Source organism: Octopus sinensis, linkage group LG10 (genome assembly GCF_006345805.1).
Source record: "Octopus sinensis linkage group LG10, ASM634580v1, whole genome shotgun sequence".
In the NCBI taxonomy this organism is placed as follows: Eukaryota; Metazoa; Mollusca; class Cephalopoda; order Octopoda; family Octopodidae; genus Octopus; species Octopus sinensis.
In genome coordinates, this window is record NC_043006.1 from 38,705,756 (window position 1) to 38,729,800 (window position 24,045).

The 24,045-nt window shown below is 35.5% G+C and overlaps 1 protein-coding gene across 1 annotated transcript in view; it reads right to left on the minus strand.

Annotated features, from left to right (window-relative positions):
* LOC115216355 (pikachurin) overlaps nucleotides 1-24,045 on the minus strand; it is a 700,561-nt gene that overhangs the window by 234,451 nt on the left and 442,065 nt on the right. Inside the window, exon 4 of the mRNA XM_029785606.2 lies at nucleotides 5,421-5,622. Coding sequence (XP_029641466.1) covers nucleotides 5,421-5,622 — 202 coding nt within the window. The remainder of the gene's footprint in view (nucleotides 1-5,420; nucleotides 5,623-24,045) is intronic.

The following is a 24,045-nucleotide window of genomic DNA, read 5'->3' on the forward strand; positions in this document are numbered from 1 at the left end:
TGAACTGGCCAATGACCAGGCTCAATGACAAGTGAATGTTTGCAAATAACTGCCTTCAAATCCTCAAAATACCTGTTTTTGACATCAGATTTTGAGTGGATTTGAGAACTGGATCTATGTTTGTAATCCTAATAAGAGAAATCAGTGGCTTTGTTCTGACCAGACTTCAGAACTGCCCTTGCTTGGCAAGGGTAGTTTGAATGGACGGTTATGTGTGTTTGGTGGAATTTTGAAGGGGTGTTGCACTTTGAGCTTGTCCCAGATGGTCATGCTGTGAATGCTAACTTTTATGCTCAACCATTGCAGCAAGTATACGATGCTTTGAAAGCCTGCAACTCAGCATTGGTCAGTTAAATACACATACTCCTACAGTATGATGACACATTACCAATTTGACCAAGCATAAACTTGAGGAAGATGAGAAAATGGAAGTACTGCCTCATTCTGCTTAGAGCCGAGACTTTGCAGTATCAGATTACTGCTTTTCAAAGCTGTGGCTCTAAACCAGCCAAATTGTATAAGCATGGAACTGAGTTTCTGGCATAATGATGGAAGCAGACAACAGAATATGAATGAATATATTTCGACAAAAATTGCTTTTTGTATGTATTTTGTTTGAACTATTGCAATCATGAGGCTGTGGGTTTGATTCCCAGACCAGGCTGTGTGTTGTGTTCTTGAGCAAGACAATTTATTTCATGCTGCTCCAGTTCACTTAGTAGAAATGAGGCGAGCTGGCAGAGACGTTAGCACGCTGGGTGAAATGCTTAGCAGTATTTCATCGGTTGTTACGTTCTGAATTAAAATTCTGCCAAGGTCGACTTTGCCTTTCATCCTTTCGGGGTCGATAAATTAAGTACCAGCTACGCACTGGGATCGATGTAATCAACTTAATCCCTTTGTCTGTCCCCTCTATGTTTAGCCCCTTGTGGGCAATAAAGAAATAAGAAATGATTTGTGACATCATTAGTACCAAGCTGTATCAGCCTTTTGCCTTTCCTTTGGATAATACTGGTGGTGTGGAAAGAGGAGACCAATAAGCATGGTGACTTCTGGTCTTCCATAAACAACCTTACCCAAACCTGTGCTTTGGAGGGGAAGTTTCTAGATGCAACCCTATGGTCATTCATGACCAAAGGGGGTCACTCTCCCAAGAACAGAAATAGTTACTTCTACAAACTACAAGCTTCCTTACAGTTTTCACATAAAAAATTTAGTTGAAGGCTCTGATAAAAAAAATAAAAAACACTTATTCAAGGTGGTGTGCAGTAAGATCAAACTCAAAGCGTTGTCATTGCAAAGCAATCTTCTTAATCGCATAGCCATGTCTCTCATCACTGTAGTGCTGCATTTTCACATAAAATGCTGATCATGCACCTACCAACATCTAAACTCATCGCATTTGATCTGAGGAAATAAAATAATAAAATAACAAAATAGAATAATAAAGAAGAGATTTCCTGGTGGGAAAACTAAGTAGTTTGTGCAGCATTGAGGTCCTTGTTATCATCATCATTGTCATCATCATCATCACCACCACCATCTTCATCACCATCATCATCATCACCATCACCATTATCATCATCACTATCATCATCATCATCACTATCATCATCATCATCATCATCCTCATCACCACCATCATCATCATCACCATCATTATCATCACAATCGTCATCACCTTCACCACCATCACCATCCTTATCACCATCACGTTCACCACCATCATCATCACCTTCATTATCACCACCACCATTACCATCATCATCACTATCATCATCATCATCATCATCATTGTCATCTTCCCCTTCACCATCATCACCATCCCCCTCCTCCTCCTTATCATCATCACTATATTTTATATTTTATTATTACCCTTTTTTTAATGGTTTCTCACTCAGCTATTTTGTCTTACATAATATAACAATTGCAAAGTATTGTAGTGCACGTCAGGAGATCAACTTGTAGCTTCATCTCATAAGAAGCAATTATAGGAAAAAGGTTATTATATTTTATTTTACACGTGTAGCAGCAGTAGCAGCACAAGTGGCAGATAAAAGCATTCGAGATAACAGAACAGCAACAACAACCACAACAAGAACAAAAATGTAAAATGACTGACATAGCAAAACTGAAACAACTGTCATAAAACAATAACAGAAAAAAAGAAAAAAAAGGCAAAAGTAAAAAAAAATATATACATATTTTGGTTGTTGTTTTTTTTTTGAATTTGAAAAATTTAGAATGTTAGGGTAACTATGGCAACTGGAAATATCTTCAAAACTAGTTGTCGTAGCAAACATTATCGGCACAACTACCACCACCACCACCACCACTGTCACGAACACAACCACTGCTGCCGCCGCTACCACCGGCACTACCATTTATGTCGTAATGCTGCCAACATTATCACTAACACTAATAACTCGATTTAAAGCTCGTAAAAGAGTCAACAGATACACAAGCGCTAAAGGATTTCTCTGACTTTAAAAACCAAGGACAAACAAACCTCTGTGGAGGTCAATAACAAACACCATGAAGAAGACAGTGATTAAAAGCCTCATTGTCATCATTGTCAAATTCCTTGTCATAATAATAATAATAATAATAATAATAATAATAATAATAATAATAAAGATGGGCTACAGCAAATATTCTGCTCAATACCACAGATTTGCTTGTCAGTTGTTTGACCTTAACCAGTTGAGCATGTCCCTTAGTGGCTGACGATATGTGCATCTCTGATCACGAGCAGAAGTAGTGGGGGAGCATCATAGCCATGTGTTGAGAGGGATTCTTTGGGGTTTGAATAATTCACCTCTGGAAACATGGGTGGTTCTTTCAACATCCTTAAACAACCCTTATTCAGGGACCTTCTGAGCGGGATGGGCTACTCAACCTCAAGAAAATTCTAACCGGGCCCCACCTGCAAGGTCATGTGCTGTTTATCTTGATATGAGATCACCATGTCGCGCACATATGGTTGTGATGCATGTGCCTGGTGTACCCTTATCAGACGGGTAGTCATGATGGGTATATTGGGCTTCGTATATTTTACCCCAGTGTCACTTTGATGGCATGCACTGCTCTCTCACTCAATAATAATAATAATAATAATAATGATAATAATAATAAGCTACTAAACCGGATATTATTATAAAAGATCAGACTAAAAAAGATATGTTTATTAATTGACATGAGTATTCCTTGCGATCACAATATAGTGGCAAAAGAATTTGACAAGATCGGTAAATATAAAGACTTGCTAATAGAAATTGAAAAAATGTGGCATCTCAAGGCGACTATAGTACCAGTGATTGTAGGATCTCTAGGAATGATAAAAAAAAAGGTACTGAAACCTATTTGAAAATGATACCAGGCTTACCATCCCTACAGGAAGTACAAAAAAAAGCATGTTAACTGGAACGACTCATGTACTGAGAAGAGCATTATCGCTGTGAAATCAACATCCATGAATTTATTTATTTATTAATTTTTTAAAATACATATTTTACCTGTGAATTTGCATGTGTAATCTGGGAATGCATACAATGAGCTTCTCTGCCTTAGGTGTATGAAAAACACTCGGCGAGAAATGGAAGAAAGTTTGAAGAAAAGAAGGAAAATAATAATAATAATAATAATAATAATGATAATAATGATAATACGGAAAATAAGAGGTGTTACCTTAGTTCACTGGTAGTGAACAGCTGACATTGTAGTACATCTCCAGCATTAGAAGCTGTGCAAAGGCAATAATAATAATCATCATATTCCCTTCTACTTAAGGCACAAGGCCTGAGATTTTGTGGAAGGGATTAAGTCGATTACATCGACCTCAGTGTTTCACTGGTACTTAATTTATCGACTCTGAAAGGATGAAAGACAGTTGACTTCGGGCAAAATATTGTAAGCATTTTACCTGGCATGCTAACCAACTTACTAATAATAATAATAATAATAATAATAATAATAATAATAATAATAATAAATAAAAAATAATAATAATAATGATAATAAATGTCCTGATGCAGTACCAGGTAGTGGCTCTTGTGACTTCCAATCACAACTGATTGGAAGTGTTATCATGTACATTGTTTTATCTTGGTATAAAAGATGGGTTACAGCAAATATTCTGCTCAATACCACAGATTTGCTTGTCAGTTGTTTGACCATAACTAGTTGAGCATGTCCCTTAGTGGCTGACGATATGTGTGCAAGCAGAAGTAGTGGGGGAGCATCATAGCCATGTGTTGAGAGGAATTCTTTGGGGTTTGATTAATTCACTACTGGAAACATGGGTGTTTTTTTTTAACACCCTTAAAACAAACCTTATTCAGGACCTTCTGAGCAGGATGGGCTACTCGACCTGAAGAAAATTTTAACTGGGCCCCACCTGCAAGGCTATGCACCGTTTATCTTGATATGAGATCACCATGTCACACACATATAATTGCGATGCATGTGACTGATGAACCCTTATTCGATAGGTAGTCATGATGAGTATATTGGGATTCGTAGATTTGTACCCCAGTGTCACTTTGATGGCATGCATTTCTCTCTCACTCAATAATAATACTTTTTTATTTGTTACATGGGCCAAAAAGACATTTAGGACAGTACAAAGGCAAAGCATAGGAGCATACAACAATATTTTACAGTTACATTTTTTCATTATTTATTTATCATGTTATTAAATTTTACTCAAAATATTTGTTTCAAACTTTAGCACAAGGCCAGCAATTTCGGGGTGGAGGTGGGGCAATTTGAACCCAGAGTTCTACTGGTACTTCTTTTACTGGCCATGAAAGGATAAAAAGTAAAGTCCACCTTGGCAGAATTTGAACTCAGAACATGAAGACAAATAAAATGCATCTAAACATTTTGAAAGGGATGCTAACAATTTTGGCAGTGCACCACCTTAAATTTTACTCTAAATATTTTTTATACTCTAGGCACAAGGCCTGAAATTTTGGGAAAGGAGTCAGTCAATTAAATTGACCCCAGTATGTGACTGGTGCTTAATTTATTGACCCTGAAAGGATGAAAGGTAAAGTCAACCTCAGCGGATTTAATATTCTTTTCTACTCTAGACATAAGGCCTGAAATTTTGGGGGAAGGGGTTAGTCGATTAAATCGACCCCAGTATGCAACTGGTACTTAATTTATCAACCCTGAAAGGCAAAGTCAACTTTGGTGGAATTAATATTTTTTTCTACTCTAGGCACAAGGCCTGAAATTTTTTGGGGGAGGAGGCAAGTCGATGAGATCGACCCCAGTATGGAGGCAGGGAGAGAGAAGGAGAGAAATATTAATACATCTGATATCAAATAAGTCAGCATTGAATCAGTGATGCCAAAATGGCTGTGCCAAAATGACTCATACTCCAAATAATAATAGAAAGCAAAGCAGCGACTTACCGGAATTCTACTTGTCCATCAACAAGTGCAACAGAGAAGAAATCCCCTCGAGCATCAGGCTTCTCGGAAGCAAATAGCAATAATCCATTTGGAGATTCTGGTTTGATTTCCAGATAAATGCGGAACTGCTTGTAAGCATCACGCAACACAGGGAAAGCCAAATATCCTCGGCCATTCAACTTTGGGTATCTGACGACAATTTCTGTGATTGGGTTGTAAGGTGGCACAATGAAAGAGAAAAGAAAAATATATGAAACATATGGAAAAGAAAAAAAAAACAATATTAATAATAATGATGATAAACAACTTTTATTCTATACTTGTTTCAGTCAATGGACTGTGACCATGCTGGGGCATTGCCTTGAAGGATTTACATTATTTACATTTGATAGATATTTGTCCTCATTTTGTTTGTTGTTAACACATTTCGGTTGATATACCTTCCAGCCTTCATCAGGTGTCTTGGGGAAATTTTGAACCTGGGTTCTCATTCATAAGATATTTTTTGATGTTATTGTTGTTGTTGTTGTTGTTGTTATTGTTATTATTATTATTATTATTATTATTATTATTATTATTATTATTATTATTATTATTATTCAGGCATATGGCATAGTGGTTAAGAGCGCAGGCTGCTAATCCCAAGATTCTTAGCTCAATTCCAGGCAGTGAGCTGAATAATAATAATAATGATAATAATAACAAAAGTTTCTTTGTTTCTTTTAGAGAAACACTGTTATCTGTTGGTATTGATACATCAATTAGAAAGCATTTTTTTCTTGGTGATCTCTGACAACTATATCCGGCCTGTTGGCCTTAATTTCTCTATCTGTGTGTATTGGCATATCCCAGAGTATGGTTGCTTTCTCATTTTCTGTGACTTTTTCTGGAGTGTGCCTACATCATCTTTTTTCTGTTGTTATTCCATAGTGTTGGTATAGCTTCCAGTGTATACAGGTACCAACTCTATCGTGTCTGTGAATATATTGCTTTTTAGCCAGAACTGGGCAGCCAGAGACAATATGATTAATTGTTTTTTCTCCCTCACCATATATTCTGCAGTTACTTGTATTTCTTTTCATTACATGCTTTTGGTAATTTCTGGTGGGAAAGCTTTGGTCTTGTGCAATTAAAAATTCTTCAGTCTCTGCTTTGCGTCCCGAGATTCTCAGCCATTGTTGGGATTTTGCTTTGTCTATTTCTTTTCTGTTTAGGTATTATTATTATTATTATCATTATTATTATTATTATTATTATTATTATTATTATTATTATCATTATTATTATTATTATGTGAAGGTACATGGCTCAGTGGATAGAGCATTGAGCTTACGACCATGAGGTGGTGAGTTCGATTCCCAGACCAGGCTGCGTGTTGTGTTCTTGAGCAAGACACTTTATTTCACATTGCTCCAGTTAACTCAGCTGTAGAAATGAATTGCAACATCACTGGTGCCAAGCTGTATAGGCCCCTTTGCCTTTCCCTTGGATAACATCAGTGGTGTGGAGAGGGGAGGCTGATATGTATGGGTGACTGCTGGCCTTCCACAAATAACCTTGGCTGGACTTGTGCCTCGGAGGGTAACTTTCTAGGTGCAATCCCATGGTCATTCATGACTGAAATGAGTTTCCTCATTATTATTATTATTATTATTATTATAACTTCATAATCTTTATATTTTCTTATATAATTACTGCTTGAGTAAATAACCTTACACATAACAAGCACCTGTCAAACATAACTGGGAGGAAATACAAATACCCATGTTACGAGGCATTCATTGCTCTGAGGAGTTCCTTAATTTTATCTAAAAGCTTGTCCCCTTAATGTGTCATTTTGTTTCATGCAGTTTCTATATTCTTATTGTCCATACCTATCAATTTTCTGCAAAACCCCACAAATTTTATTGTCCCCTCATTCATTGCCCATGTGGCAAATACGAGAAATCATCGATATCATCATCATCATCATCATATTTCCAGTGTGGCATTATCTATAATCCTTACCCTTATCATCATTGCTCTCTTTTCTATCCTCATCGTCGTCATCAACCTTATCTGCATCATCATTGATCATCATCATGAAATTATCATCATCAGAAAAGATTGAAATATAGATGAAAAACAAAAAAAAATGAATGTGTCCTGCACAGAAACACATTATCATGACCATCACCAGCATCAGCATCACTGACAACAGCACCAGCATCACCAGCACCATCCTCCTCCTCCTCCTCCCTATCATCATCATCGTTGTCATCTTCATCATCACCACCATCATCATCATCATTGTCGTCGTCATCATTCTCATCATCGTCATCATTATCACTGTCTTCATCATCATTGCCTTTATCATCACCATTGTCATCATCGTCGTCATCATCATCATCATCATCGTCATCGTCATGGTATCATTCTTACAATCATTATGAAATATAACATGAGGATCATCATTTTGACATTATCTTCCTTCTTATCATTATTTCTGTCATTATAATGACATCATATCTTCCTCCACCTCCTCCTCATAAAATTATTCTGCTCATCATAAGTTATTAATAATAATAATAATAATAATCCTTTCTACTATAGGTAGAAGGCCTGGAATTTGAGGGGAGGGGGATGGTCGATCACATCAGCTCCAAATAATTATTTATATCATCATCATCACCACCATCATCATTGTTTTCCAGTCCAACATTTTTATAAACCCCTCTCTCTTTCTCTCTCTCTGTCTTTCTCTCTCCTTCTCTCTTTCTGTCTCTCTTCATATTTGTGTTGGTTTCCTTTTTCTTTATCTCACTTTAGGGTCCAGTTTCCCATGCTGGCATGGGGCACATGGAATGTGCTGAGGTGGATTTTCTTCTGCTGGATGTCCTTCCTGTTAGTGTCCCTCACCTGTTTCCAAGAAAGGCAAATACTTCCCCAAGACCAGACATGTTTTCATGGAAGATTGGGAGAGAAGGAGACTCTTTGTATGATAAGGACATTCGTCAAGACAAGGAGAAAGTAACACAAACACAAGCACAACTCATATGGACACACACATATTTATATAGAAGGGATTCTTGCAGTTTCCATCTGCCAAATCCACTTGCAATGCTTTCTTCAGAAAACTGGGAAAGGAGGAGACTCCTTGCATGATAAGGACATTTGTCACGACAAGAAGAAAGTAACACACACACACACACATACACATACACACACAAACACATACAAGCACAACACATATGCACACACACACACACACACACACATATATATATATATAGAAGGGATTCTTGCAGTTTCCATCTGCCAAATCTATGCTTTCGTCAGACTCAGGCTATAGCAGTGGTCTCATCTCTTTCCCTGCGTGTGTGTGTGTGTGTGTGTGCACGTGTCTGCATGTGCATGTGGACATGTGCATGTGGACATGTGCATGCATGTGTGTGTATGTCTTTACATTTGTCTCTGGCCCAACCATTTATCAACGGGAGTTTACATCCTTATAACTTAGCAGTTCAGTAGAAGAGACTGATGAAACAAATACCAGACTTTAAAAAAAAAATGAAAAACTTGGTTATATTTATTTGACTAAAACCTCTTCAAGGCAGTGCCCCAGCATGGCCACTGTCCAATGATTGAAACAAGTAGAAAAAAAAGCAAAATAAAACAAAAACTGTTAGATTGAAAAAGAAATATATTGAAAATTAATGTTCATAATTTAATAGTCAGGTAATTGCTAATATCAAAAAACTTTTTTTGCAAATATTTTAATTTTAAATATAAACTTAATTTTAAATTCCTTAATATATTTTTGTTATTTTAAATTCCTTAAAATATTTTTGTTATTTTAAATTTGTTAATATATTTTTATTATTTTACATTGCTTAAAATATTTTCATTATTTTAAATTTAATATATTTTTATTATTATATAATGCTTAAAATATTTTTATTATTTTATATTGCTTAAATATTTTTATTATTCTATATTCCTTAATATATTTTTATTATTCTAAATTTGTTAATATACTTTTATCTTAAATTTCTCTTTAAATCTTTTAATCATACCAAATTATATCTTATATTTTGCTCCATTATTCCACTCTGCAATCACCTTTTATTTACCAGAATAGATATTACATACATTACTTACATACTTTAATTTTTGCGCAACAATTTTTCTTATTTCTTCCTTAATTTCTTTATATCTGACACAAAATATTTCCATACCTCCCTCTTTGCCACTGAATTTACTAACAATAATAAATTCTGTATAATTTCCTTATATGCTCCTTTAAATTGCTTTCTCTCTGTTAAATTATGAACATTAATTTTTAATATTTGTTCCCTCTTTCATCAGTTATTATAAAACCTTGTATTAAATATATGAAATTTTGGAAACAAAAATATATGAATATTTATTAAATTATGTTATTTAAACCATCTTCACCATTACCCCAATCACTTATGAAACAATGTTTTATAAAATATAATGCACTTTAGCTTCCCAATTCAATCAAATTAAATAACTTTTTATCTAATTTATTAGATACAAGTCACCAGTTCAGTTTCTTCTCTTCAACCCAGAGTAGCAATTTATACAGGATGCCATTGTCGTTTATAACAGTTAGCTTTTAAATCAACTCAATTTTACACCAGATATGCAGAGATTCATACACACATGTATGTGTCTGTGTGTGTAAACCAGTGTGAGTGAGGACGCATGGATATACGTGTGTGTGTGTGTATGTGTGTCTCTCTCTCTCTCTCTCTAAATATATATATACTTTTATATTCTTTTCATTGTTTCAGTCATTTGACTGCGGCCATGTAGGAGCACCACCTTTAGTCAAGTAAATAGACCCCAGGACTTATGTTTAGCCTAGTACTTGTTTTATTGGTCTCTTTTGCTGAACTGCTAAATTATGGGGTGTAAACACACAAGCATTGGTTGTCAAGTGATGGTGGGACACACACAAACACACACATACACACACATATACGACAGGTTTCTTTCAGTTTCCATCTACCAAATCCACTCGCAAGGCTTTGGTCGGCGTGAAGCTACAGCAGCAGATACTTAGCCAAGGTGCCACACAGTGGGACTGAACTCAGAACCGTGTGATTGGGAAGCAAACTTCTTACCACACAGCCATGTCTGTGCCTATATACATATATATCATCAGTATCATTGTCATTTAACGTCCGCTTTCCATGCTGGTATGGGTTGGACAGTTTGACTGAGGACTGGTGAACCAGATGGCTGCACCAGGCTCCAATGTGATCTGGATGCCCTTCCTAACGCTAACCATTCTGACAGTGTAGTGGGTGCTTTTATATGCCACCAGCATGAAGGCTAGTCAGGCAGTACTGGCAATGACCACTCAGAAAGGGTGTTTTTTTACATACCACCCGCAAAGGAGCCAGTCTGGCAGCACTGACAATGATCATGCTCAAATGTTGTTTTTCATGTGCCAGTAAGGCAACACTGGCAATGATCACACTTGAATGGTGCTTTTTACATGCCACCTGCACGGGCACCAGTCAGCAGCCCTGGCAATGATAATGTTTTATATATTCATAACCCATAAAAACCAGGAGAGGTGAATATATTTATTTAACTAATTGTCATCCTTAGGATTACAGTTGTTTCACAGCCGTCTTTATGTAATAATATTTTCAGTGTGTAATAAATTATGTTTACATGTCTGCACAAATATATATGCTATGCATTATACAATGCAAACGTATATTTGCAAATCAGTGCATATTAAGAGAACAGGTACATCAGCGCAAAGAAGTCTAAAATACCAAATTTCACCCAAAATGTATCCGTCAACCAGAGAAACTTGTCAAAGGTGCTGTGAGAGGGGGTTGAACCAAGAACCAAGTGATTACAAACTGAACTTCATAGCCATACCATACACCTTAATGTAACATGTTTCCCTACTTTTAGCTTTCCTGAATTAAGTGATCTTGAAGAGATCCTCATGCTTAATAGATGTCCAATAATGTCACCAACATACAACATCGACGGTATCATTGACAAACAGAGCCCAACAACAACAAATGTTACAAGGAAAATAATGAAAGCCACTTAAAGCACAAACTGTAGAAAAGGAATGAATTTATTCAATAGCAAATAAATAAATAAATATTTTCCTTCTTTATCTTGCATTCTTAAGTAGCTTTCGGTATTTTCCTATACTTACATGATAATAATTTGGGTAAATAGCAAAATCCTACAATGGAATTGCTATAGAAATGGAAATGAGAGAAAGAGAGAGGTGAGGAGAATAGAAGGGAATGTGTGTGTGTGTGTGTGTGTGGGAGATAATGCAAGGAAATGTATGTATAAGAATGGGCATTGATGAGGTGTATATGGGTAGGTTTAGCATGAAGCGTGTGGAAGACAAGCCAGATATCTTTTCACATCTAGAGATAGAATGACATTATTGTTTGCTTCTAGCCTTCGGTTTACAAACGGTGAACAAGCACACATGTAGATGAGGGGAACATGGAATCTCTCACACAAATACATGTACACACAGAAGACATATATATATATATATATATATATATATATATATATAATATATATATATATATATATATATACATATATATATATATACACGTACATATATGCGCATATATATATATATATGCATATATGTACATGTATACATATACATATATATATATATATGTATATACACACACACACATATATATATATGCATATATATATATATATATATACATACATACGATGATGATGATGATGATATATACATATATACATATATACATACATACATACATACATGTATATATACATATATATATATTTATGTATATGTGTTAACATACATGTGTATATATGTATACACACACACACACACATGACAGACTTATTTCTTTTCCTGGGTACCAAATCCTTTCACAGGGGCTTTCGTCAGGCTTCGTTTATAGCGCTGTACTCCTAAAGGGAGCAGAGATAATAAAAACAGTGGAATAAATTTTATGCTGTGACATAGAAGATCCTCCAGAGCAAAAGAGAGAGAGAGAGAGAGAGAAAGTAATCCTGTTCCTTATGTGCTTCTGTACATTATGTTACAACTATTCTTCTTACAACAATGGACGCAGAACACAGTTGCTTATCTTGTAGAATATTTCATGTTTTGGAGTAATATTCACCATGTGTTATATTTTATCTTATGGTAATTTCATCGATGCAAACTACTTCAAGTTCATATGTACTCTCTATATATTACCTTGCGGCAGTTTATATTGGATAGTATCCTATTTTGTGTTTTTTTTACTCTGTTATTGTTTAGCATGGGGGTGGGGTCAGCCACAACTGACCAGGCTTATTATTAAAGGTGTTCCAGTCTAAGGTTGACCTCATCAAAATTTGAATTCAAAATGTAAAGCTGGCAGGAATGCCACCAAGCTCATTTTGTGGCAGAGTAATTCTGCCAGCTAACCACCTTATTGATAATAATAATGATGATGATGATGATAGTAATGATAATAATAATAATAATAATAATAATAATAATAATAATAATAATAATAATGATGATGATGATGATAATAATAGTAATAATAATCATAAAGGTATTGGAGCAGGGGTATTGCATGGACAGTAGACGAACTAAACAGCTTAGACAGAAAGACAAAGAAGTTACTAACTAGATATGGGTCACTCCACCCAAAAAGTGACACAGACAAACTGTATGTACCAAAAAAAAGAGGGAGAAGAGGACTTGGTGGATGTGAACACAGGATTAAAGAAGAAGAAAACAATGTAGCATGGTATGTAAAAAATGCCACAGAACTGCTATTATTAGAAGTAAGAAGGTCAGGCTTGTGTAGGATAAAAGATTGCAAAGATAAAGCACTATACAAGAAATTGAAAATGAATGAAACTGAAAATAGGTGGGTAAAGAAAAGAATGCATGGTCAATTTCAGAGGGATGTTGAAGATAAGATAGACAGAGAAAAAAGATGGCTGTGGATGACTAAAAGTGATTTAAAACCGGAAATGGAGGCTCTAATCTGTGCTGCCCAAGAGCAAGCACTAAGAACAAACTGCATAAAATACAGAATAGACAACACAGTAGAAAGTGATAAGTGCAGAATCTGTGGACAAAACGGTGAAACTGTATCGCATATTACCAGCCAATGTACGCCACTAGCCCAGAAGGAATATAAGAGACATAATAATAATAATAATAATAATCTTTTCTACTCTATGCACAAGGCCTGAAATTTTTGCGGAGGGGGCCAGTTGATTAGCTTAGCCCTTGTATGCAACTGGTACTAAATTCGTTTACCAAGAAAGGATGAAAGGCAAAGCCTACTTTGGCAGAATTTGAACTCAGAATGTAAAGACAGATGAAATACTGCTAAGCATTTTGCCCAGCATGCTAATGTTTCTGCCAGCTTACTGCCTTCATCATCATCATCATCATCATCATCATCATCATTTAGTGTCCGCTTTCCATGCTAGCATGGGTTGGACAGTTCAACTGGGGTCTGGGAAGCCAGAAGGCTGTGCCAAGCCCAGTCTGATCTGGCAGTGTTTCTACAGCTGGATGCCCTTCCTAACGCCAACCACTTCGTTAATAATGATAATAATAATGATAATAATAATAATAATAATAATAATTTCCTTCTACTGTTAGCATAAGGTCTGAAATTTTGTGGGGAGGAGGTTAATCAATTATGTCAACACCAGAGCTTAACTGGTACTTAGTTTAATGCCTCCCCACCCACCCACCCCAAAAAATGTACGGCAAGGTCGACTTTGGTGGCATTTGAACTTAGGATCTAAAGAGTTGAAAGAAATGTCACTTTGCATTTTGTCTGAAATTGAAATGATTCTGCTAGCTTGCCACCTAAATAATGATGATGATGATGATAATGATGATAATGATGATGATGATGATGATAATGATGATAATGATGATGATGATGATGATGGTGGTGGTGATGATAATGGTGGTGATGATGATAAATCTATAAAAATTTAAGAACCTTCCAATAAATTGCTATGATAGTTTGGGAAACAACAAACGCCAAGATTAAGGAGACAAGTCTATCCTGAGAACCATTAATTCAAGAGATTATATGCTTAAGATGATTTCTTTCTTTGAATGTGTGCACATTTGCATATATATATGTGTGTGAATGTGCATTTATGCATGCAAGGCTGTGTGTTTAAGTGCACAAGCCTGTACATGACAATACATGTGGTAATGCACACATGCAATTGTATGTGTACATGCGAATTTATGCATGCAAGACTGTGTATATATGTATGCTTGTATTCAAGTGCATGTGGGTGTCCATGTATATATATAAGTGTGCACATGCAAATGTTTGTGTGCAGATGCATTCATGTGTGCAGGACTGTATGTGTTCATAAACGTTTGGGGTTAAGTGCACATGTGTACCCAATACTTTATGTGCAAGTGTGTACAGCAAATGTGCACACTTGCATCTGAATATATGTGCAGAAGGCAGCATGTGTACACATGTATGTCTGCGTTGAATTACATGTGCATGCACATGTCAGTATGTATAGGTGCACACACAAATGTATGTGCATGTGCATTTATGCATGCAAGATAGTGCGTACGTGTACACATGTATGCTTGTGTTCAAATTCACATATGTATGCGCGTGTGTGTGACAATATATATATGTATGTCCGTACAAGTAGCTACGTGTGAGTCGTCCTCTCCTTAATGAGAATAATTATGAATATTTATTCGACAAAACGGAGACTATAGTTCACAAGGTTGAAAGGGCTCATTTGATTTGTTTGTTGGCATAAATCACATCCCTTCCACACACACATACAGACTACACACACACACATACACTGATACGCTCACAGACAGATACACTGTTCCACATACAGCCATACACACACCCATACAACTGTATTCGTAATGTTTATGTCGCCATACACCTTAAGGGGTGCTGCATTCTATTGCAAATATATGTGATTAATCCCGAATTTATGTAAAAGCACATATTTGTATGTACACACATGTACGTGTGTATGTGTGTGTACGTGAGTGTGTGCATATGTAGGTATGTATATATCTATATATATATATATCTACCTATGTAAAAAATATGTGTCTGTGTCTGTATATATGTGTGTGTGTTTGTGTGTGTACAGGCGTGGCTGTGTAGTAAGTAGCTTGCTTACCAATCACACGGTTCTGGGTTCAGTCCCACTGCATGGCACCTTGGGCAAGTGCCTTCTACTATAGCCTCAGGCCGACCAAAGCCTTGTGAGTGGATTTGGTAGATGGAAACCCATTGTATATATATATAAGAAGCCCATTGTATATATATATGTGTGTGTGTGTGTGTGTGTGTGTATGCAGTTGTGTGTCTGTGTTTGTCCCTCCACCATCGCTTGATACAGATGTTGGTGTGTTTATCTTCCTGTAACCTGTTGGTTCCGCAAAAGAGACTGATAGAATAAGTACTAGGCTTACACAGAACTTATCTATCTATCTATCGATCTATCTATCTATCTATCTATCTATATGAAATTAGTGTATATTTAAACACATATGAGGTGCCTTGACAAGACACCTAGTATACTAGAAGGACTGTGCTTGCGTGATGGATTTGAAAAATAATATATACAGATGAGATATGCGCTATTCTGCCTCATACTTATATGTTAATCTTTGCCATACTCATTGATAAGAACTTTGCCTAGCAAATTATTTTATTTGCTAATTAAAGTTCGAAACAATGGTCATGTTACTAAATATGGTAAAGGTTTTTATTTTTCATTCCCTTCGAAATTACCCCTAACTGTGATTTGGATTTGACTGTTCCTTCTAGAATGATAGGTGTCCTGTCAAGGAACCTCTTATGTGTTTAAATGTACACTAATTTTATTTGAATAATATATAGTCTATTGACTATTTCCTGCATGCTAGGCCACTGGTAGAAAAAGTTTCTATAATTTTTCCTACCCTGTATATTTTTCCTAATACACACATACATACACACACAGATATATATATATCAAAAGAAGCAACAAGGATATCCAGAGGTAATACAGTAAGATCGTTTCATGCAACTCCATTTAATTGAACAATGCAATCATTACATCAAATTAAAATGTAGAGGAATCTTCAGCTGCAAATGTAGAGCAATCTTTGTGCAGCTGAGGATTACTCTGCATTTTAAATTGATGTAATGATTGCATTGTTCAATTAAATGGAGTTGCATGAAACGATAGTACAGCATTACCTCTGGATATCCTTGTTCCTTATTTTAATTTTAATGACCTTATTTTGAAATTGCATGGATAATACCGTACTAAATTCTGGTGCCTCAGCTTAAGTACCATATTTATCTGAACCTAAATTTTTGCTGAACTTATATATATTCACCCCTTAGATAACACATGAAAATATACGAATCAGTAGTAATCGATATTAAAAAAAAAAAATTGGTGTTCTAATGGTTATTATGATGTGTGTTCCAGTCAACATTGTAGCTAGAGTGTGTGCTACCCAGGGTGGCCCTTCAGTTTGCAGCATCTGGGCCTCCACAAAAAATACAGCAGACCCAAAAGTGGGGCCACTCCCATAAAAGTGCTGCCAGGGGTGGTCCACACCCATTCACCCCACTCTAGCTACGCTAGTAGTTCCAGTTGACCCAATCAATGAAACAGCCTGCTCATGAAATTATTGCACAAGTGGCCTGATGCTATAGTAGAAGACACTTGCCCAAGTTGCCACGCAGTAGAGCTGAACAAGGAACTATGTGGTTGTGAAGCAAATTTCTTACCACCCAGCCATACCTATAGACACACTCACATGTATTATATATCATTACCATTTAACCATTTAACACGTGCTTTCTATACTGTTCTATATTTAAGAGATGAGGAATTATGTACATTATTTACATTATTTACATTTGACAGACATTTGTCCTCATCTTGTTTGTTGTTAACACAACGTTTTGGCTGATGTTAGTAGCCTGCTCTTTTATTCACTACGCCATATACCCATGGGCATATGGCATAGTGATTAAAACAGCAGGCTACTAACTCCAAGATTCTGAGTTCATTACCAGGCAGTGAGCTGAATGATAATAATAATAATAAAATAATAATAATAATAATGATGATGATGATGATGATGATGATGATGATGATGATGATGATGATGATGATGATAATAATAATAATAATAATAATAATAACAACAACAACAACAGCAACAATAACATTAAAAAATACCTCAGGAATGAGAACCCAGGTTCGAAATTTCCCCAGGACATTTGATGAAGGCTGGAAAGTATATCAGCTAAAACGTTGTGTTAACAACAAACAAGATGAGGACAAATATCTGTCAAATGTAAATAATGTGCTTTCTATGTTGGCATGTGTTGGGTGTGATCTTGTTGTTCAGGTCAACTTCTAATTTGGAGTTTCTGTTGTTGGACATTGGTGAGGAACTGAATCTTGCTGCCATGTTACAAGTTAAGTATAGTTTCTATTTCTAGATGTCTTTAAAGACCATTTTACAGACTGTCCTGACATTCCTGAGTCCGACATTTAGTAGCACCAGTCCTGAGGATGTGTGCGTTTGTGTGTGTATATGAATGTATGTGTGCACATGTGTATGTGTGTGTGTGTGTTTGTAGACATGGCAGAGTGGCTGAGAAGTTAATTTTGTAATCAAGAGGTTCAGGTTTCGATTCCATTGCATAGTAGGCAAATATTTACCATAACCTCAGATCAACCAACATCTTTCGAATGAAGGTGGATACATGGAAACTGCGAGGAAACCTTTCAACAAGAATTGCCACATTATGTAATGTTGCTTCTTTACATTATGTGAAGCAGATTTTACCTAAAGGTTATATTAAGAGACCAATTATCTGTGGGATACTCAGCCACATGCATACTAATTCAATGACTATGTATTTCCAATGATCAAAGAACAGGAATATTCACCAGTGAAAACACAAGCAGACCCATTTGCATATATGCTGTTGCATACATAAATCCTCACACACAAACACATATATACATATACTTGCATGCATACATGCATGCATCCATCCATCCATATATATATATATATATATATATATACACATATATATATGCATAAACACATGCAATGCAAGCAATGTACATATACATATATATATATATATATATATATATATATGAATATACATGCACACACACAGACACATAGACATATTCACACATATATGTGTGTGTGTGTAGTTTATATGTAGATACATAACATTGCACACATACTCCACCAGCCCTTCTCGTTCTTCATGTTCTTCTTGGCGTCAATTCTACAGAAACAGTTTAATGAATTCTGAAAGAAGTTATTAACAAGTGAGCCAAAAATGTAAGAAGAATAAAAAAAAAGGTTGTAAAAAGGTAAATAAATAGAAATACTAAAAGAAAATAACTTAAGAAAAAAAGAACCAGCAAAAATAATAAACAAAAAAAAACAAAAGCAAGCCAGCTCGTGTGAATTTCTGTCTAATTTAAATAAACCCACACACACATAAATATAAACACACATTCACACATTCCAATATAGACACGTACAAACATAAAAAGGTATATATATATATTACACATATGCATGTATAAATTTAAACACACATACACATAAATAAATATAAACACATGTATATTTGAATACAGATACATACAAACACACGCACACATACACACACACATAAATATATATATATATATAATATATATATATACATACACACACATCCACATGGATAAATTTAAACACACACACATGCATACTAAGAATCATGCAATACACATATACACATTTACATACATACATACATATATATATATATATATACACATAGATACACACACACACAACACACACACACACACACAAATGTGTATACATACACATGCAAATACATCTGTAGATATATATATATATGCAAAATTCAAATAATCAAGTGTTATTTGGACATGTATGTATGTGCAACACACACAGAAGCATGCACACGCACCAACACACACTTATATACACTTACACATACACACAAACACATACAAACACACACATATATATACAGCAACAGTCGTACTCTCCCACAAACACACACACACACATGTACACGCATGCATACACATGCATGCAAATATATACACATGCACATTTAAAAGCGTGCAGTTGATCACTGACACACAATTTGAGATGAAGAATATGCAGCAATGTTATTCTTCATAAGGCTTATACACACACACACATACATACACACACACACGCAAGTATATATGCATATACACGTGTAATAAATCTACAGGCATCCCTATTGCATTACAAAACTGATGTGTTCTTGGAAATTTTGCCATAATATGGAATTCTATAATGGGAAATATGTTCGCATTATGGCATTTCACATTACAAGAAAATGCTCAGGAACGCAATGGATCCATAATGCGAGGTGATGTTTGTATTTTTGTATATATATATATGTATATATAATAGTAATAATAATAATAATAATAATATTAGGGAATATAATTCCAAGCTTACAGGGAAAAATATACATGTATTATATATAATTTACAAGATAAGGGCAGAAGAAAAATTCTAATGCCAGATACGTCGAAACAAAAAATTGTCGATAACCATTAAATTTATGCGTCTTGAAACAAACTGATAGAAATCTCTAAAAAAATTCGTTATTATAGTATTGGTCCAATTTCAGGGTTAATTCACAAGAAATTTTCCCCTCTTCAGCGGCACATACGCGAGATATAAATTAAATACTTATTCATACCCATGGAAGAAGCAAGCACCAAGTCCCGAGCAGACTTAAGTACCCCAAATATATCCAAAATAGAAAAATCTTCGGCGCACCTCGAGACACATGTGATTCGAACTAGAAACTTTCACAGAGTGATAGAATCCAGAAGTGAGCACTAATCTATTTATCATTGATATAGGATAAAAATTTTTTCGGGAAAAAAATGTATTATATATTTATAAAAACATGTATTATATATATATATATATATACATATAATTTATGCATACACACACACAGACACACACAAAACATGCATGCACATATGTGTGTATGTACATTGCTTAATGTTAGACAAATGAGAAACGGGATTTCAATCCATGTTGTAGATGATTTGGTGTTTAATAAAAACTGAAGCTGTGAGTTTATCACATGACTTGAGCTTCACACTGATGCAATCATCAGGTGAAATAGCTTGCTTGATGACTATATAGGCATGAAATCTGAGTAGCAAGACAAATTCAGCTCCAGCTTGTGGCTGTGTGGTAAGTAGCTTGCTTACCAACCACATGGTTCTGGGTTCAGTCCCACTGCGTGGCACCTTGAGCAAGTGTCTTCTACTATAACCTCAGGCTGACCAAAGCCTTGTGAGTGGATTTGGTAGACGGAAACTGAAAGAAGCCCATTGTATATATGTATATGTGTGTGTGTGTGTGTGCGTGTATGTTTGTGTGTGTGTGTTTGTCCCCCCAACATTGCTTGACAACCAATGCTGGTGTGTTTACGTCCCCATAATTTAGCAGTTCGGCAAAAGAGACCAATAGAATGAGAACTAGGCTTACAAAGAATAAGTCCTAGGGTGGATTTGCTTGACTAAAAGTGGTGCTCCATCATGGCCACAGTCAAATGACTGAAACAAGTAAAAGAGTATATATATGTGTGTGTGTGTGTGTTGCAAGATGCAACGAAAATTTTAGGAAAATAAAAATAAGTGGAAATTTTACTGGTGAGTGTGTTACATTATAAGGCACAAAAAGAAAATGACTCTCCCCAGACACAACAGTATATATATATATATATATATATATATATATATATATATATACATATATATACAGGGCGCGGTGAATATACTGTCATCTAAATTATGCAAAAATGGAAATAACACTGACATCTCAGATATATTTACCAAAATGACATAAAACTATCTTGGAATACTAAAGAGTAAATTTATTCAATAAAATCGTCATTGGCTTCAACCAAGGCATTCAGACGACTTCAGAATCTTCTGCAACTCTCCTGGACGGTTTCCTTGTATAAGTTGGTGAATGCTACCACAAACCTTGCCTTCAGTTCATCTTTGGTGTTACAAGGAGTTTTGTTGGTCTTTCACTTAACTGCACCCAACACATAATAATCAAGGGGATTGCAGTCTGGGGAGTTTGGTGGTCAGATGTTGGGGGTGATGTGATCACTGAAATTGTTTGACAGCCATGACTGGGTTCTCCTGCTTGTGTGTCTTGGTGCAGTGTCCTGTTGCCAGATATAAAGTCTTCCAGCAGACACCCTCTTTAATCAGGGCAGCACCATCTCTTCCAGGGACTTGATGTAGGCCTCTGTGTGGGTATGATGTCATGTGAGAAGATAAATGGAGGCATAACATCATCATCACTAGTGATCACACCAAATACCACGATGTTGACTGGATGTTTGATTTTTATCACTCTTGGTACATGTCCTGAGGTTGACACTCAAACACTCTGAAATATGGGTATTAGAGCTTACAGTGTGAATGCCAAGCAGAACAGCATGTCATTTCCAAATTTCTGGCAGAGTGAATTGCATCATGGTGCTTTTTTTTTCACAGATGGTGCCAAACCGATCCTACTATACTGTGTAGTAGACAAAATCAAAATTAAACGATGTATATCTGTCAAATTAAAAATATAAATTAGTGACAATTTACCCATCGCACTCTGTATACACATTATATTTAAATATAAATTTATTTTCCTCCTTCATTTATAAAATATCCTTCCACCTTCTTATAGTAGCATGAAATTGCAACATTATCACTAACTTCATAATCATGATTAGCACAAGTGAAACCGGTTGACTATGTAAATATAATATTTCAAAAAATTTTATAAATTTTGTCCAACTGAAAATTTTTTTAGCTAAATTTACATATATATATATATATATGTATACGTATATATTATATTTGTAAGTGACAGGCTTTTTCGATTTTCACCAACCAAATCTACACACCAGGCTTTGGCTGGTCTGGTGCTATAGTAAAACATATTTTCTCAAGGTACCATGCAGTGGGACTTGAACTGAAACCCTACAGTTAAGAAGCAAAATTCTTACCACACAGCCATACCTGTGCCTATATAAATATGTATATATATGTATGTATTTCTCTTTCCTTCTCTGTCTGTCTGTCTCTCTATATATATGCATGCATTTAGAAAGAGAGAGAGAGTGAGAGAGGGAGACAGCAGATGAGATCCACTGATGCTCAATATAGAAAACACTTAGCACTGTCCGACCTGTAATACCACGCCTTCTCTCCTTAATTTTTTTGTGTCTCTGCTCTCTGTATGAGTCTGCACTGTTAATATATAAATACATATATTTTTTTCAAACATGAATGTTCATCATCTGAAAATTTGCAGTTCTTGTTTCCCCTCTATTTACATGTATGTATATTTTATATATCTAGCCCAACAATTTTTTGTTGGCATCATTATCTTTCTTTCTCAGTATACATACACAAAGGGTAAAAGGGTAAAAAGTTTATGGAAAACCAGCAGTCGCCCATGCATAACAGCTTCTCCGCTCTATGTCACTGATGTTATTCAAGGGAAAGTCAAAGGTCGGCATAGCTTGGCACCAATGACGTCGCAATTCATTTCTAAATCTGAGTGAACTGCACAACGTGACACAAAGTGTCTTGCTCAAGATCACAATGGGCAGCCCGGACCAGGAACCAAACTCACAATCTAATGGTTGTGAGCCCGGTGCTCTATCCACCAAGTCATGCACCATCATATATATATATATATATATATGTGTGTGTGTGTGTGTGTGTGTGTGTGTATGTGTATAAACTCTGCTAGATCAAGACTGGAGCCTGGTGCAGCCATATGGTTCGCCAGCCCACAGTCAAACCATCCAACCCATGCTAGCATGGAAAGTGGACGTTAAATGACGATGATGATATATGTATGTATGTATATATATATATATATATATATATATACACATACATATATACATTCATATATATATATATATATATATATATATATATATATATATGAATGTATATATGTATGTGTATATATATATATATATATATATATATATATATATATATATATATATTCTCATTTCATCTCTTCCTGACTCTTGTACTACACACATACATTTACTGCTAACCCTTAAATGTTCGAATCTATTCACTAATTCTGCTTGTTCTTAAAATATAACCCTTTAATTTGTTTATCCCCTCGGTACCAAGTTAATTTGTTCGTTACTCTGTTCATTTCTTCAAACCCCGATTGTTTTAAGTCTACTGTCCCCAATCAAAATCTTCGCAGCCCGCCATTCGTTCGCGGTTTAAATTCTTAAAAATTTTTTTAAAATGCCTCGGTATGAAGATATTTCGTTCGTCCTCCGCCATTACTTTCAATCAAAACTTCCGTCTTTCCAACCCACTTCCGGTGAACCTATATAAATAATCACCTCGTGTGCTTATCTTTCATTCTCCCCTTCTTGACCACACAGCGATGATCATAGCAAGC